General features: G+C 36.9%; 2 protein-coding genes across 4 annotated transcripts in view; one reads left to right on the top strand and one right to left on the bottom strand.

Moving 5' to 3' along the window:
- The window catches only part of CMSS1 (cms1 ribosomal small subunit homolog), a 222,768-nt gene that overhangs the window by 168,256 nt on the left and 38,292 nt on the right, over positions 1-16,220 (bottom strand). The window contains exon 1 of one of the 3 annotated variants that reach the window (XM_041422432.1): positions 14,812-14,921. The exons of 1 other annotated variant lie outside the window; for it this stretch is intronic. In XM_041422432.1, coding sequence (XP_041278366.1) covers positions 14,812-14,875 — 64 coding nt within the window. In that variant the 5' untranslated portion in view covers positions 14,876-14,921. Of the gene's footprint in view, positions 1-12,302; positions 12,440-14,811; positions 14,922-16,220 lie in introns of those variants that run through there. One more of the 3 variants, XM_041422434.1, reaches the window with a different exon arrangement.
- The window catches only part of FILIP1L (filamin A interacting protein 1 like), a 77,564-nt gene that overhangs the window by 27,100 nt on the left and 34,244 nt on the right, over positions 1-16,220 (top strand). The gene's annotated exons all lie outside the window — the stretch shown is intronic.

Here is a 16,220-nt window from a genome sequence, read left to right as displayed (position 1 = left end):
ACTGGATGGTGAAGTAAACAACAATACTGATCCCCAAGACCCATAAAAGAAACTCATCTCAGTACAGTAAACCAACATAGCTTATATTTGAGACTGAAAAAAACAACTCCAGTGACACTGGCTAAAAGGATTTAAAGACTTTTGAAGAAGTTCAAATCTACTCCTATTAGAAGTTGCACCTAAGAGAACATCTCATCTTCTCAGCATTAAAAAAAGCAGACTGACCCCCACCATGATATCCAAATCCAACTACATTTGCAACTATACTCAAAACAGTTCATATCCACTGCTATGCACCAGCACAGGTCAGACACACAGAAGTCAGAGCTACACACCTGCACAAAGCTTTTTTCAAATATCCAAAGCTATACTTTAAGAAGCTAATAGTTCAGTAATAACAAGAGTGACTTTTTTACAGGGCAACTAATTGCCAGTACTCTTGGTAAGAACAGGACCCTAAAGCTCAGATGATCTAAAGAAGGATTTATCATTTTATTAGGAAAAGACAAGATATTGGTGGATCTTATCTAAAGATAGGTGGCATAAAAGCATAGATTTCAATCTTCAGTCAGGGAGGGATGACAGCAGAGGCTGTCTCTCCTCCAGCATTTGCTATATGGTGACTGAAGTAAAATGGAGCAGTAGAACTTCTGTTGAACTCAAGAAAAAGAAAGGGAAAAAGAATGAATTCACTGCTAGCATTTCACAAGAAATAACTAGGTGTGCACATGTGTTCCATACCCAGCAAGCAGTCCACACATGTCCCTTTGAAATCTGCCCTTCTACTGGATGGCTGCCACTCATGGCACACAGACAGGCAACAATCCTGTTGCTTTAAAAAGCTGTACAAACCATTTGGAGTTTCCCACACCATAAAGATGTCACACCTTGAGACTAGAGTTACGTGGTGGTGGAGTACAATGACATGAGGCCATGCACCGATTCTCTTCTGACACCTGACAGCGGGTCACAGTGTGTATGTTTTAGCCAAGGTACTGAAGCAAAAAGCTCTTTCTCAAATATGACAAGTCCTCACAGCATTTTTGCTGGTGTGATGGCCAATCCAAGGAAAAACTCAAATCAGCTGAAGTGTTTATAATACAAAATGTAGTTCTTTCCTTAACCATTAGTTTCTCAGAAACCAAAACACGACAAAGCAGCAGAAGGACAAACCTCTTCTAAATGCACACTTCAAACTGATGCATGATTAGGAGGCAGGGCCTCACAGAAAGGATACATGTCCTTGTCCCTTCTGACCTGCATCAGTGTAGTCCGCATATTTGCACGATTCTGCTTGCATGGAAGTGATTCCACCAAAGTCAATTTACTAAACTAAAAAGCCAACAATCAATCAAAATACAGGGCAATTGAACGCATTTTCAAGTAAGTCAAATAAGACATACAGAAACTATCAAGCAGAAAATACTTAATAATTTTCCTAAAACTTCTTTAAAAATGTCTCCTCTTTCTTCCCAAACAAGCAGTATGTTAATAATTTTTGTTGCACAGGTTCCCCTCTCTAAACAGTTACAAATTCTTGTCTTCCTTTTTAACTCCAAAGATTTCTATGAATTTCAGATGCATTTTCCTGGCTTTTTGCTAACATGGGTGACAACCAGAATAACATAAATAGGTTTCCTTTCAAAACATTTGTTTTAATTCATTTTGCTGACAGTATTTGTGATGTCATTTACTCTGGTAGAGATACTAGCTCAGGTTTCTCAAGTTTTCAGTGTTACTTGTTAACACAATACTAAATATGGATGCTGTTTTCATTGTTTTAGTTTTTTTTTTTTAAAAAAAAAAAAGCTAGAGCTGGCTTTTTATCTATTTTTAGAAGTTTAGAAGCATACTTTCTGAATTTAAATAAGACTGGGAAGGCATCTGCCCTTCACTCCCCAGAATAAATTACAATTCCTAGCATAATGCAATCAACTTACCAGTATTTATAATCTCACATAAGACTTAGCATCTCAAAATTAAACCATTAGACCATAAAATCCCAGAGCCAGAAGAGGTCAGAAAGGAGAATGAACAAAATTAAAACGTCATCTAGTCAATTTTCCTTTTCCATTCCAGGACTAAGATCTGCATGGAGTAAGGGCCATAACAAGACCAAACAGTTGCCAAGTTACAGTTCTCCAAGGGCCTCACCACTCTTCAGAAAGCAGGCCACATTTCTGAAGGCAAATGTGGTGGGACACATTCTCCCAGGGTTTTGATAAATCATTTTTCAATAGAAAGAAAACACTGATTTCCTCCTAAGCATTTTTGAGAATATATTATTTGGATTGTAGAGTTTTCAGCTTCAGGCCAAAAAGCATTCCTAAACACACATTTTACATGTCATCACAAGCTCCACAAGACTAGGTTTGACCTTGACCTTCCCAACAACACTCTCCCTTGAAATGAATTATTCAACTCAGGGCACAAAATTAACTGAGGAAACAGAAAGAACTACCCACATTCTCTCCCCATCAGTTTGAGATTCTGCATTTTGCTTACAACTGTGCACAGACATAGCGTGGAGAGAAACCCTTCTTAAAGTCAGCAGGTTACCTCAGCATGTACTGCACACTGGCAACACTGTTTTGGATGATGCCTGTTTCCAGGACAGCTATTCCATTCATTAAGCAGTACATCTTATGCTGCATTGAGCCATAAACATTCTAGCTAGCTCAAGATGGTAAAAATAAAAAAGGCACAAAACTGAATATTAAAATAAAGGTTTTCAAATCTTCCTCTTTTAAAATGAGAATATGAATGAAGGTTGGTTTGTCTATTTGCACCCAGATTTCCCCCTCTGTTCCTTGGCTGAGGCTCTGAACCTCTCCTATCACCTTCCACTCCCTCAGAGAGCAGAGAAATTATTAAGGCACTGTAAGACGAAGATCACCTATTGAAAACCTGAATAAATGGAGCATAAATGTTTGTCTTTAAATAAATCAGTCCCTCAGAAGTTAAGTGTACCAATTATGTGGCTAATGTTAGGGCAACAAATTTTTCCTTGCCTTCCCATTGCCATATGCCTGTCATTTTTTTTTCCTACATTTTCCACTTACTGTTTCAAACATATGTTGCCACTTACATGCCAAGAAAGCAATCTCTGAATTGCCCCCTTCAAGTATGATGGAATGGCAGACTGAATGGAGCCAGAGAGAGCACCATTAGCAGTTGTTCACACTTGTTTTCTCTTAACTTCCTCTTCTCCAAAGTTTATTCTTCCAGTGCAAGGGGACAAAAACTAATAAAGCCATCTATGACTCATGCTGCAAAATATATAGCTGCAGCCATGTACTGGAGAAGCAATATTTTACCCTTTTTTTTTAAGGCCACTTTAAAGAAACTTTTTCTCCTTGCAGTTTGCAGATGGAAGATTCCTTTGTGAATTGCTTACCCAAGCACTCACACTGGTGATCCAACAGTCTTGTAAACTCACTGCTCAGTTTGCCAGTGGTTTGCAGTCTCTCTCCCTGCAACAGCTGCTTCCCAGGGTCAGCTTGGTCACACACTTCACAATTCCAGAATATTGCACCTCAAATAACATCTACAACACTACAAATGCCCTTGTTTTTGTTGTCAAGAGAAGACCATGAAAAGCTAAAATCACACAGATAATTCTTCAGGAAGGTGGGCAGAAAAAAAGAGTAAAAGATTAATGGATGGGGGGAAAAAATGGATGTATCCACTAAAAGAGAAGTGAGCAGTTACCTTGGTATCATTAAACAGAAGTAATTAGTTCATCAAAAAATAAATTTTTTAAACAGGTTTAAAATAACCAACCGTGTCCAAAAAGAGTCACTCAATGATAAACAGCACAAAGGTAGATATGCTGGCCAGCTTCAAGAGAAGTTTCATGGAATAAAAAGTGTTACTAAACTAAACAGAATTAAAGTAGAACTTAATTATTTTCCTTTCATCAGTGCTCTTGCACTGGTCATCAGCATCACAATCACTATGTGACAATACTTGATCTTTTCTTTTTCTGGTTTTGTTTTTCCTTTCTTTGGTTGGTCGATTTCAGGTTCTTGGGTTGTTTTTTTCTTGTTTAGTTAGGGTTTTTTGATTGTTCATTTGTTTTTAATGTGAGAAGATGCAGAGGTTTCCAAATAAACGAAAAAAAGGGAACCAAAGTCAGAAAATTACCTAAACTGCATAATCAGATACTACAGAATTACCTTATACCTCCATTTAAAGTCTCAAGAGCATAATGAAACCAACAGTGATGCACAGCTTGAAACCTGGTACTTTCTTAGGTTTGCAAAGCCAGTGTTAGTTACTTAAAGACACAGGTTTATGCTAAGAATGGGAGCTCTGTAACTTTAAACAAAAATAGATAACTTTTTATTCATAACAGGAACTACCCAGCACATCTTAGTTTTATTTACAGTTTTGTTACCGAATTACTCTTGTTGGACATGCTAGGTTATTTTACCTGTTTTTAAGCCTAATTTTCATCCCAGAGTTTGTTGCTTGTTACTTCCAAGGTATCCTATGAAACTGACTGCAATTCATGTAGAATTATGCTTTTCCTTACGTTTCTGGGTAGTATTCAGGACTAATTCAAAGAGGCCAAAAAGCAGAAAGGCCATGTGGTGAGCTCCACAGCCAAAAAGAGAAATCCTACAGGCTGATGCTTCCCTACCAAAACCTGGAGGGTGTTTGTAGTGGTATTTTCCTTAACACATCAGTCACATGTAAATTTAGCTCTCCAAATTAACTAGTAATCCTTTGTCCCAATGTCTGCTCCATCACTGGTATAAATATCACTGGGAGACTGAAACAGAAAAATACCTATGTGAGTAACTATCAGGGAGAAAATGTCACACAGGCTCATCCCCCCACCCAACACTCTCCTCTCTGCTTTTCTAAACAGAACTGCTAACAAGAAAAAGAGAAGCAAGTTGGTAGGATGTTAAACATCACCTATTGCGCATCCAATGGATAACAGCTGAAACTTGCATTCATCAAAAAATTTGCATATTAGCTTTATTAGGTCTACTGAGTGCTCATCTGCACTCTGTCCTGGGTATGCATTTCCAAAAAAACCATGAAGAATTACACTGTCTGCTACGACTGGACAAAAAAGGAAGTTTTAAATTATTCTGCATATGCCTTGCTTTTCACTTGAGGATCTTCAGTACTATACACAACTCTGTCCCAGTGGTCCTTGAAGGATCTAGGAGAGTATTTTGAGACCAACACTTTAAAAATCAGTATCTTGTTTCAAGATTTTTATGGGAGCACTGTCCATCTGAAACTGATGTGGTGGAGAACTGGGGGGATTCTGTGAAATGACCAAATCCAATTTTTTATTTCTAAGGATATGTTGGGACAGGCACAATAACAAAAAGAACTTGTTAACAAGTTCCCACTCTTCAAGAAATATACCTCAAAAGCAAAGTCAATATTGATGGATTACTCATACTGGAGCCTAATTTAGTCTGGGAGCAGCAAAAGAGGAAAGAGAAGAACAAAACCTTGGGTTCAGTCAGCATTTTCTTCGAAAAACACTTTCCAGCCTAAAAAGTACACATACCCAGAGGCTGACTAGCAGTTTTAATTTGAAAGTAGGTACAATTTTACCCTGAAGCCACATATAAAAACTGCATTAAGACAACATAGGAAATCAGATGTTGATCATCATAACATAAAGCTCAGATTTTTTAATGCAGGGGTTTTGTTTGGTTTTTGGTTTTTTTAATGTGGTCTCATTTACCTCAGATTAAGGACTTACCTGTTTATTTAATTTGGTTTATGAAATCCAGGTTCATTAAAACTAAACTGAGATCACAAAAAATACCACGGCAATCAATAAGAGACCAAACTTTGGTATCACTTTCATGTAGTTTGAGAATTATAAGCTATATATTACACCTTTTACAAAAAAAGTTCTTATTAAAAACCAGACCAGAACTGGACTAATTAAGATCACCAGACACATATTTTGTACATATGGTCCTTAACAAGTGAATAACTCTAAAAAGTGCTTAAATTAGCTTAGAAAGACAAACTTAATATTTCATAACAAAAAAAAATTTCCAGTATTTTTAAGTGGATCATTTTCCAATAAATTAAAACCACAGACTGGCACAGACTGGATGGAAATTGGTCTACCTTCTTTGAATTCATTAACAGGAATTATACCACATGGAAGTTCAGCAAATCAGTCCATAAATATATCCATAAAACTCTACTGGTTCTATCTGTTTGTTTTAATACATTTAAGTGCATTTACAGAAAGATGATGAACTTATTAAACCAATTTAAAATCTTATTTTCTTTAGCTACACCCTTCCCAAGTGAATCCTATCCCCAGGCTATTATTTCACTTCATAGCTGTTGATAGGCTGGTTAGGAAATGGTTAAGTCTGCAAGATTATGTCTTCCATATGCAACTACCATTCAGCATCCCACCCTAAGGGTACAATCAACCAATAAAGGCTTTGTTCTGATGATGTAATGCATGCATTTGATATCCCACTTGAGAACTCTGTTGGATGTAAAGACAGCTATAGCCTAGTGACTTTGCAAATAGGATGATGTAATATTTGTTGGGAAGTAACAAAACATCTGAGCATGCTCACTGTGAACCACAGAATTCAGAAGCCCAAGCACTTTTCAGTCTGAACCACTCAGGCACTCGAGAGCTGTGTACCTCTTCATGGTTTGCTTGCTTCATGGTTTGCTGTAGCACTTACAAACTTTCTGACACCAAGAACAGAATCACAGTCTTCTTCCCACACAAAAAAACCACACAACCCAACTTCATTTGAATTTACAGGTTCTCAAAAAATGGAATAAAATTTTCTCCCGAATTGCATCTACGAACAAGAAAGAAAAAATGTGTTCTTGAAGCAACTTTATAAAATGCATATGCCCAAAAGGCAGCAGCCAAAAGACCACCTAAAGTGATCTGTGCAATTCCTAAGAGAGAAATAACATGTGGAATTCCAGCTTGTACCAATACATCCATAGCTTCAGAGTTGTGAAAGTGTTTAACTTAGGATTTGCATTCAAATGTTGCGCATGAACACATTCCTGGTACATTCATTGTTCATCAAAGTGAAAACAATAATAGCCTATAAATGTCATAAAACCATGCACACAAACATACACTTTAAAAGGACTGTCACCTTTTGGGGTTTTAGATATAGCAGCTTTCATAGTTCAGGTCAATGAAGAAGTGGTTTTTAAAAGAGAAGAAAAGTTTAGTGAAAGTAAAATATTCAAATATTCACTAGAAAAATGACACAACAAAACAATAAGATTCTATTATAAAATCACTGTCACTTAAGAAATTACTATGAGAGAGAACAATGTCAGGGTCAGAAAAATGAAGACATTAAAAAAAAAAATCAGACACAAAGCTCTACCAGAAAACAAAGTGAACATTTTTCTTCATTATGAAAGATGTGACCATTTCCTTTGTCCTCAATGCCATGCAATTGACAGTAACAAGTTGGCCCTATTTGAAACACAAAATTTCTAAGATAATTCCATGCAGAAATGCAATATCCAGGGATTCTCCTTTCTAAACTGAGATTAATGTCAAAGTGAAAAGCATTTGCGATTCAGTGTGGATTACTTCCCAATTCTGGACCTCTTCCCTTCCCCACTGACCTCCCTCAGGGGACAAAAGTGCAATCGATGAGCCTCCCTGCATTCCACTACAAATGCTAAAAATACCTCTAACCATTCCTTCCCAGTCACTCCATTGAACATCGGCATCTTCACACAACCCTCCCTCCACCTTCCAATAATCCACTAAGGGATTTTCTTCTTCCAACATGACAAAGACAAACTGGAACCTCACCTGACCAACATTATCCTCTTCTATTGGTTTTGGCTCCTAGATGCACATAAAAACCAGAGAGAGGAACAGAATAGCACAAGAAGATGTTAATAGCTGGTTCAGTAGTTAAAGAAAAAAAACCCCAAACAAACAACTTCACAAAGTGATTTGGTCTCTCTGTTATACAGCAGTTCTGAAAAGAAACAAATTGCACAAATTACAGTTATGAAAAGAAAAAAAAAAATGCAAATTTCAACTTGCAAGAAGATTCACAAACATGATTTCCCATTTCTTTTTGTATTACCTATGCTAATGCTATTCCCTGAAGTTTGTAGGAATTCACTACCAAAAAAGGGCAGCTTTTCTACTTTTGGTAAGCACCTAAAATAGAGAAAATGCTTCCAAGAAAGCCCAGTATTAAAGCAAAAGTAATGAGTTTGACTAAATGATCCAAATTCTATGACATCAATACATGTGGAACATAGACCAGGACACCATTTAAAGCTAAGGTATCCCAAACAGCCCTCAGTCATTCATTCTAAATATTAACTAGCTGAAAGAAATCAAAATCCATTGGAACCATCATTCACTGAAGATCAGACACACCCAGAACTCCTTTGTGTAAAAGTGCATAAACTTTTCAGAGTGATTCCCAACAGATCTGGAGATGCTTCAGAATTCCCTCCAACTCAGACCCTGCTCTCCACGAGCAAAGCCATGATCAGGGTTTCCACAAGCCCCTGAGCTATGTGTGTTTCTGCTCCAGGGATACCTATGCCTACCACAACTGCTCCAAGAACTGCAACCATCTGTCACACTGACTGCTGAGAAAAATATACTTGGAACATTTCTGGGCATGACTTGCTTTCATTTACATACACACAGATAGCTAAAAGTTAAGGCTCCACTTAGGTTCCCAAGCCCCAAGGTCAAAGCAATTTTACAGCTCTCAAAGTGTTTATTCTTGTCAAGCTCTGTATAACCTTATGTCACTCTGGACACATCTTGAGCTTCTAGCAAAATAAGTCCTCCTATTTTGGTAGTGTTGGATTCATGTATGCTGCTACTCAGCAGCAATATCAAGGACTGGTTAGTTTTATGTGAGAATAGCCTCTGCCCATATACTATGGGAATTTGAAATAAAAACAATTAAAATCAGAAAAATAGAGTAAAACAGAGAAGAACTAACAAACTTCATGTGCTCCAAACTTGAATCAAAGTAAGAGGTCATGCACAACTGGATCTGGATTTAACCAGTACAAAATACATTAGGAATTCAAAAATATACTTTTGCAGATTTCTAGTTCTAGGCCTCTGTCTATTATAAATGGAATCGAGACATTTCTGTATCATTTTAAAAGCTAAACACAAAAAGGCTGCATAACTACTATCGTAAGTACTGCATTAAAATAACTAGAACCACTTTTCTCCTCTGTCCTTGCTACTGGCTAGAGTTATGCACAAATATTTACCTATATATATAGTTCTGTATTTACTAGAGAGGGGGCGGGAGGGTAAATAACCTGAAGATCTACAAAATTACAGTGCTTAAATTTTTGTTCTGTTGAGTCACCTAAAAGTACTAAAGTCTATGTTCTTCTGTTGAATCCATTTAAGAAATTAGCTTTTTTTTTTTAATTGAGTAATAGTACAGTCTGCTTATAAGATAAATTATTAGCAATTACCAAATACACTGTGTGATTTCATAGCAGAATATGCTACTACATATTTCACTTACAAGTAACTGTATCACTACATTAACCCAATACATTGCTCTCTTTAATTAATTCTACACAGTTCATCCTGACCACACTCTTTTTAAGTGCAATTTGTATAGACTGTAAGTTCTTTCATCTAATTAATATTAATCTTTGTATTCAAAGCTCCTGAGTTCACTGGCCAGAGCAAATATAAAACAGAAATTGCACTCTGTCAAAATTCTTTCAGTCAAGTTACCCAGGGGAAACAATGTTAAAAGGTTCAGAAGCTTCTTCCTTTAAACTAAAAATAGGTAGCTGAAGAAAACAGGTTAAAAATAAAGCACTCAACAACTAAAAAAACTCCACAAAATAAAGCAGACTATAAACCAGTGGGAAAGGTTGCAAGGAAGACTGTTTAAAGAACATAAGATTTTAGGGACTAAAAGAAAATCTTGCCTTTCCTTCAGGTGCTGGAAGAGAATTTCCTTAAACTACTTTTTTTTTTGTGCTTTAGTTTAGTTTTCAAGCATGAAGCAAGCAGTAGGCTATTCAAGCATTTAATTCATCTCCAAGAAAATTTTCTTAGTAATAGTCCATTCTGTTGACATAACACCTAGAGACATGAGATCAATAAAGTGTTCCCAGATAATGACACAACTTCAATATAGCCGAGTTGAAAGTAATGGTTCTAAGGCTGATACGTCTCATGCCAGCTGCTGTAAAAAAGCCAAATTAATACCCTTTTGTATTTGTTCTCCTTCCTCACTCCAGGGTTTTGTAAAATTTTTGTTGCAGACTCTGGAGCTGTGGAGTGTCTGAGTCTGCTAAATACATTTCCCCAAGCCCAAGAGACTCCTTGAACAGTACCTGCTGTGGGCAAGACTAACACAAAGAGCTACATGTGACTATACCCTAGGAGGTCAAGAAATTCTGTAAATACTTTTCCAGACCAGAGAACTGAACCGCACAACTAAGTCACATTTCTAAACTATCAATCCATCAGATAGCTCAGCAATTCTGAATCCCAAAGAGATCAAAGTTTTACGAGCTACATTACATCCCTAGGAATTCACAATCTAAAACAGCCTGTATAGGATGCATTTGCCTCTGCATTATTTCAACACATATTCCTTGAACAGGTATGAAAATCACCAATAACTTGAAGCAATGTGCTTTAAACAGGAACTAAAGTATAGCTACTGAAATTACAGAGAATAAGAAAAGCCTTTTTTCTTATTCTATGTATAAATGCATTTCTATGTAAAATGTATTTCTTACCAGGAATCCTAAGGGGGCGGGGGTGGTTTATCAAGGCAGAAAACATGTCTGTTATTACACAGATTTTGTAACATAGATGCAGCATCTTAAGACCCAAAGAAGGGCCTCCAGGCCCAAGAGCATGTTTGTGCTTTACTCTGCTAATACAGGCAGCCCAACAAAAAATACTTTCTCTCCTTGCAAAATTTACCTTCCCTAGCATCCATACTCATTCTTCTACAGCCTGACTCCCTTTCAAAAAAGCTCTTTAACAGCTCTGTTTTCACTGGGTTAATTAGTAGGAAGCAAGAGAAGCCTGTTCAACAGAATTATAACAATGACATGTAGTCTTCGTGATACGTTTTAATTCTGGATTCTCTCTACTTAACCATCTAAAAAGTAAATAAAGCATCACAGCTTTGTACTCCACTTTGCATAAAATCAATGGCACCAATGAGCCTTCTTCCAGTTCCAATGCTGCATTCGAGCCCACATTCACCTAACTGTGTGCCTGACAGGTGTGTGCTCCCCAAGTAGCCCATGGCCTCAGGAAGCTCCCGTAAACCTGCAACCCCCAAGAAATGCACTGAATGCCAAATCCCTTCTACCTTTGTACTAGGCTTTGCTCTCCAAGCCACTGGTGGAATGCCTCACCCAGCAACAAGTGCAGGAACAAGAGATTCCTTCCCTGAAGGGAAAAGCAATAAGGAAGACATGGTGCATGATATGGAGGAGCTGAAAAAGCCTGCAATTACTTGATCTACTTTTTCATTTCATATCATCAAAGCTTTGAAAGAAACATCCTCCACTGGCACCATGCTCAATTCATGGCAGTGTGAAAAGCTGAGCCAACAAACCTGCACAGTTTTTATTCAAACAAGAATTATACTGCTCTGAAAAGAAATTGATCACTTTGAATAAAATGACTGAACTCACAGCTTAGATTAATACATAAAAAAGAGACAGGGATTCACGTGGAGTCAGACTTGAAGCTCAAAATATTTCAGCCATACCACTTCCCTGAAGTTCTACAAAAAGAATCTTGCTTTGACTGAATTCAAAGGAAACAGATGAAGTGAAGCAGTACAGTGTCATTTTTTCTGCAGTCTAATGACTAAAGACAGACATTTAAAATATGTTCTGCTTTCAAGCATGTTTACAGCCATGAAACTGAGCACATTCCAAGGTCCTAAGTCTTCACAGGATTACAACTCACTTTTGCTATTGCATTAATACCGCAATGGCTGTCGTGCCTCCAGAAATAGCCCAACTAGACAGGCATACTTGTGGGTGGGGGTGGGCTGATAAAAAAATCTCACTGCAGAACCCATCACAAACAAAACAAATCTGCAATCCCAAACTTCTTCTTAAAATACACTCTTGTACAGACCTTTCATTAACTAAAGAACATTGTCTCATTTTATCACAAAGATTACTTGGCTATATATGGTTTATATAGAGTAGGGGACGGCATAAAAATTAAATTCTATCCGTTCTTGTCCATGATAAACTCTGCCATGCAAAAAATTGTCTTTTTCATAAAAAATTACCTTGGTCCCATATACAAAATGAAACCATCTCACAAGCAGATATGAAGCACTTGCAAGTTCTCCTTAGAAGCCATTAATAGTTGAGAGGTCCAGTCATCAACTTCACAATACAGCACCCAACAAAAAGGGATCTAATTATCCTTGTTATTTAGTTAGGAATTTTATTTGTACCTAAAAAAAAAAAAAAAAAAAAAAAAAAAAAAAAAAAAAAAGCAGAATAATGGAATCTGTAAACAATAGGAGAGTTTGAAAAAATATTTCTCTCTGCTGCCAAAAAAAATTAAAACCTCACAGTAACTGAGACATGAATTTCTTTCCACCCATGGTCCATAGTAAAATACACATGAATCTGAAGAATGTTATCTTTAGAACTTTCCCCTGCTTCTGCCCTTTGCCTTCCACATGCATTTATCAGTTGTCAGTACATTTCAGACTGTAAATAAGCCATCATAACCTCTATATTTCTCTTTGCAACATTCAGAAATTAATCTGTACGTTAGGATATGAAACTCTAAAACACTTTAAGGATGAAATCTAAGAGATCATCAAATGATGCTAGGAGAGATAATAAAGACAAATTAGAAAATTTTTGAAGGATGCTAATAATCTAAGAAATAATTAGAGTGAATCTTCTTCCACTGAATAATGTCCAAACTCCCACAGATGTCAGAGACAAGGCTGAGCACACAGTGGAGAAAAATCCTTGAAGTCACATGAGTTATTAAAACATTAAATATCAGCTCCCATTTATGCAAGGCAATAAAATTCAACTTGTCAATTCTGCATGTTTCAGTTCTCCAGGTATCACATGCAAAACTTAAGCAGACCACCTCCAAAAAAGCAAACAGTTCTAAGTAATGTAAAATACTAATACAAATTTTGACAGTATTTGTACCTCAGTAAATGTTTACTTTTGGAATATGAAAGTAAACTAAAGATTTAGACCCCAGGGAGAATTTCAGAAGCCCAAGCTTCAACAATATCTACATGAAGTAAATGTGACCAAGAGCCTGATTCAGCCAAACATTTCAATATATCATTAAAATCAGACTTCTGCTGAAGTCCTTTCCTTTTTCAACAAAAGTACACAGGGCTATGTTTTAAGTGCTTTGTTGAACTGAGGCCCAAGTTCTAATTTCCTTTATTTATCTTAGATACAAAATGGCCAAAGGAAGGGGTCAAATGCTGCAATAGATAGGTTATGGGTTTAAGGACACTGGAACTGCTGCTATGAAACGCCATGGGAAGAAAAAGAGAAGTTTAATGATGGAAGTAATGGGAGGAATTCAGATAGTTTAAGATAAAGTCTAAACAACTGCCTCAAAGTCTTCTAGCTTATTTGTCCTATCTTCTCCTTGCCTCATATAATCTTCCATCTTCCCAGCTTCTATTTTTCTAAAGTAAAATCCTAAATATTTTGTGGGCACAAAGCACAATACAAAACGATAAGCAGCAACTAGAAAAAAGTCACTGCAAGCAGCTGCAGAGAGCACCCCTGCATTGACAGGAGATGCACCAAATGATTTAATTAGATTTTCTTTTGGTCTCCAATTTCTACAAATCAACAATCTACAAATCAACTTTTGCTGTCACAATACTTGCAAACGCACCAACTCTGTGCAATACTATGTGTAGTAACTAAGGAAACAGAATTAATTTTCAAGGAGCAATAGAGAATGAGACAGGCATAGCTGCCTGCACAAAGGCTTTTTTTTTTTCCCCTCTTCAGTGTAGTTCACCAGTGCCAGGATTCCACCTACAGATACTGAAACTGTAAAAATGCAGTAAAGAAAGGCTCCTTTGCAACTCAATTCATTGCCTCAGATAAAAATGAACTTTTCATGTTATAGTAGTCCAGAACCTGGAATTTTTGATAAAATATCCAAGCCCTTAACAGGGCTTGGGTAGCACTGTACAATGTCCTTTAAGTCATAACAATATAAAAGAAGGAAGTCAGGTCATTATACACTCAGCTGATGCTCTTTGATAAAGCTGGTTTGCAGAAGGTCACAGATGTGCACTTTTGTATTGCAGAGAGGATTTAACTAAGAAATGAGGAGTTTGTATTTTGGCCATCCGCAGATGTAAACACAGACTTATAAACAGAAGGACTTGCATTCTCTATTCCCTGTTCCCAGACTACCAATAAACTTATCACCAGCACTATCTGAGCTGTGTTCCTTGGAACTCCAGAATAGAACTAGATTGCGAGGATGAATTTTTGATTACCAGCATTTGAGAAATCCTCTTCTTCAAAGCTGCTTTTGGCCTAAAACAACTGTTTCATGTGGTAGAACAAAAATGCAGGCAATTTTCATATAGACTACAGAAACAGGGTGTGTGCAGGTGACGGGAAAGTTGCAAAAAACAAAGCAATTGCAAAGGGAAGGAAAAACAAAACAAACAAACCCAGGACAGAAACAGTAGTTGTCACCTCTAAGGATTTATGTATTTATGCTCACATACATACATGTAAAAAAGGATGCATTCACATTTAACTCCTACCTACCTTGCACTGAGTAACTTCCAGGACTCCTCCTGCAAATCAGAACTGGATACAGCAGTACCTCCATGGCCTGCTCTTAGACAGCACCTTGCACCTTCAGTTGTCCTGCCATTTTAAACAGAGTCCTAGCAGAAAGGCTGAGTTTGTTGCTGAAGATACTTCCCATACAAAGGTCACCTAGATGAGCTGTATTTCAAATGATCCATACGGCATAATAATTTTGATAAAAACTAGACAAACTGTTAGCCTCCAAAAACATTAGCCAAGGAACCAAATAGGTCAATATCAGCTAAAGGACAGGTTATTTTGCTTCTGTTTGGATTTGATTATTAAACTTTCCCTAGAACAGCAGATGAAATATTATCCTGGTCTGTCCATTGGTATATTCAAATAAGATGTTTTCTATCTCCAAAACCATTTGGGAAGGGTTAGCATTAAATAACTTGAAAGTTTTCTGACAAGGTACCCAAATCTGAACTTTCTCAGAAACTTACAAAGATGACACAGGAGGATCACCCATGCAAACAAGCAGCAGAATTCTGAGAAAGTCTTTACTCAGTACCCATGCACAGGGTTGCCTGGAATTTTTCAACTAAAGAATAAGTACCTTTTTCAGGCTACACTCAGGGTAAATATATGCAAGATAGCTAGAAGATGTCTGTCCTGTCAATGAAATTCAAACGTCTTAATCTTAGTCTTCATACCTACAGACAATACCCCCAAATAAGTAACTTGCCTTATTGTTAGCATTATGTTCAATATGACAAAACACACTAAAGGCAGGCAGAGAATGGCTTAAGCTGCAGAGATGAAGACTAAAATTCAAATGCTGCAAATAAATTAATTGTGGATGCACCTACTAGTTCAATAGTGAAGAATGCCTTTCAATGGTCTAATTTACCCACCAATATAAAAGAAGTTTGTTTCACTGACTCCTGTTATCCCTTAGTGGATTTTCAGTAACAAATTTTGTACCTATTTCCAGTATTTCTTCCATCTGTCATCAGTGTTTATTCAGGGTGTACACTAAAGGACGGGGAATACAAGCGATACATTTTAAATTCTTCAATCTAAATCCTATTTTTTGGCTTTCTGCCTCTTTCCTAAATATTAAAACAAACAACTCATTTCTTCAAGACCTTCTTACTAAAAATAGTTGGTTCGACTGCTTAATTGTGTTAGTTGAAACACAAACATACGAAAAAGGAAAGGGGTTTGTAGAAAAAACATTGAAGAGAAAAAAAAAATCAGATTTCATCTGGCCTTCCCATCATCACTTAAGAGAATTGTTTTGTAGTTACATCATCAGGAAATAAAATACTATCCTCCAAGGACCCCGACTCTTTACAGAAGGAAAAAAAAAAAGGAAGGCTCAAAGTTCATATTCCCCCCCAGAGGAGCTCAGCTAAAGT

Source organism: Onychostruthus taczanowskii, unplaced genomic scaffold (assembly GCF_017590055.1).
Source record: "Onychostruthus taczanowskii isolate IOZ18803 unplaced genomic scaffold, ASM1759005v1 scaffold73, whole genome shotgun sequence".
In the NCBI taxonomy this organism is placed as follows: Eukaryota; Metazoa; Chordata; class Aves; order Passeriformes; family Passeridae; genus Onychostruthus; species Onychostruthus taczanowskii.
This window is presented reverse-complemented; position numbering and strand designations above follow the sequence as displayed.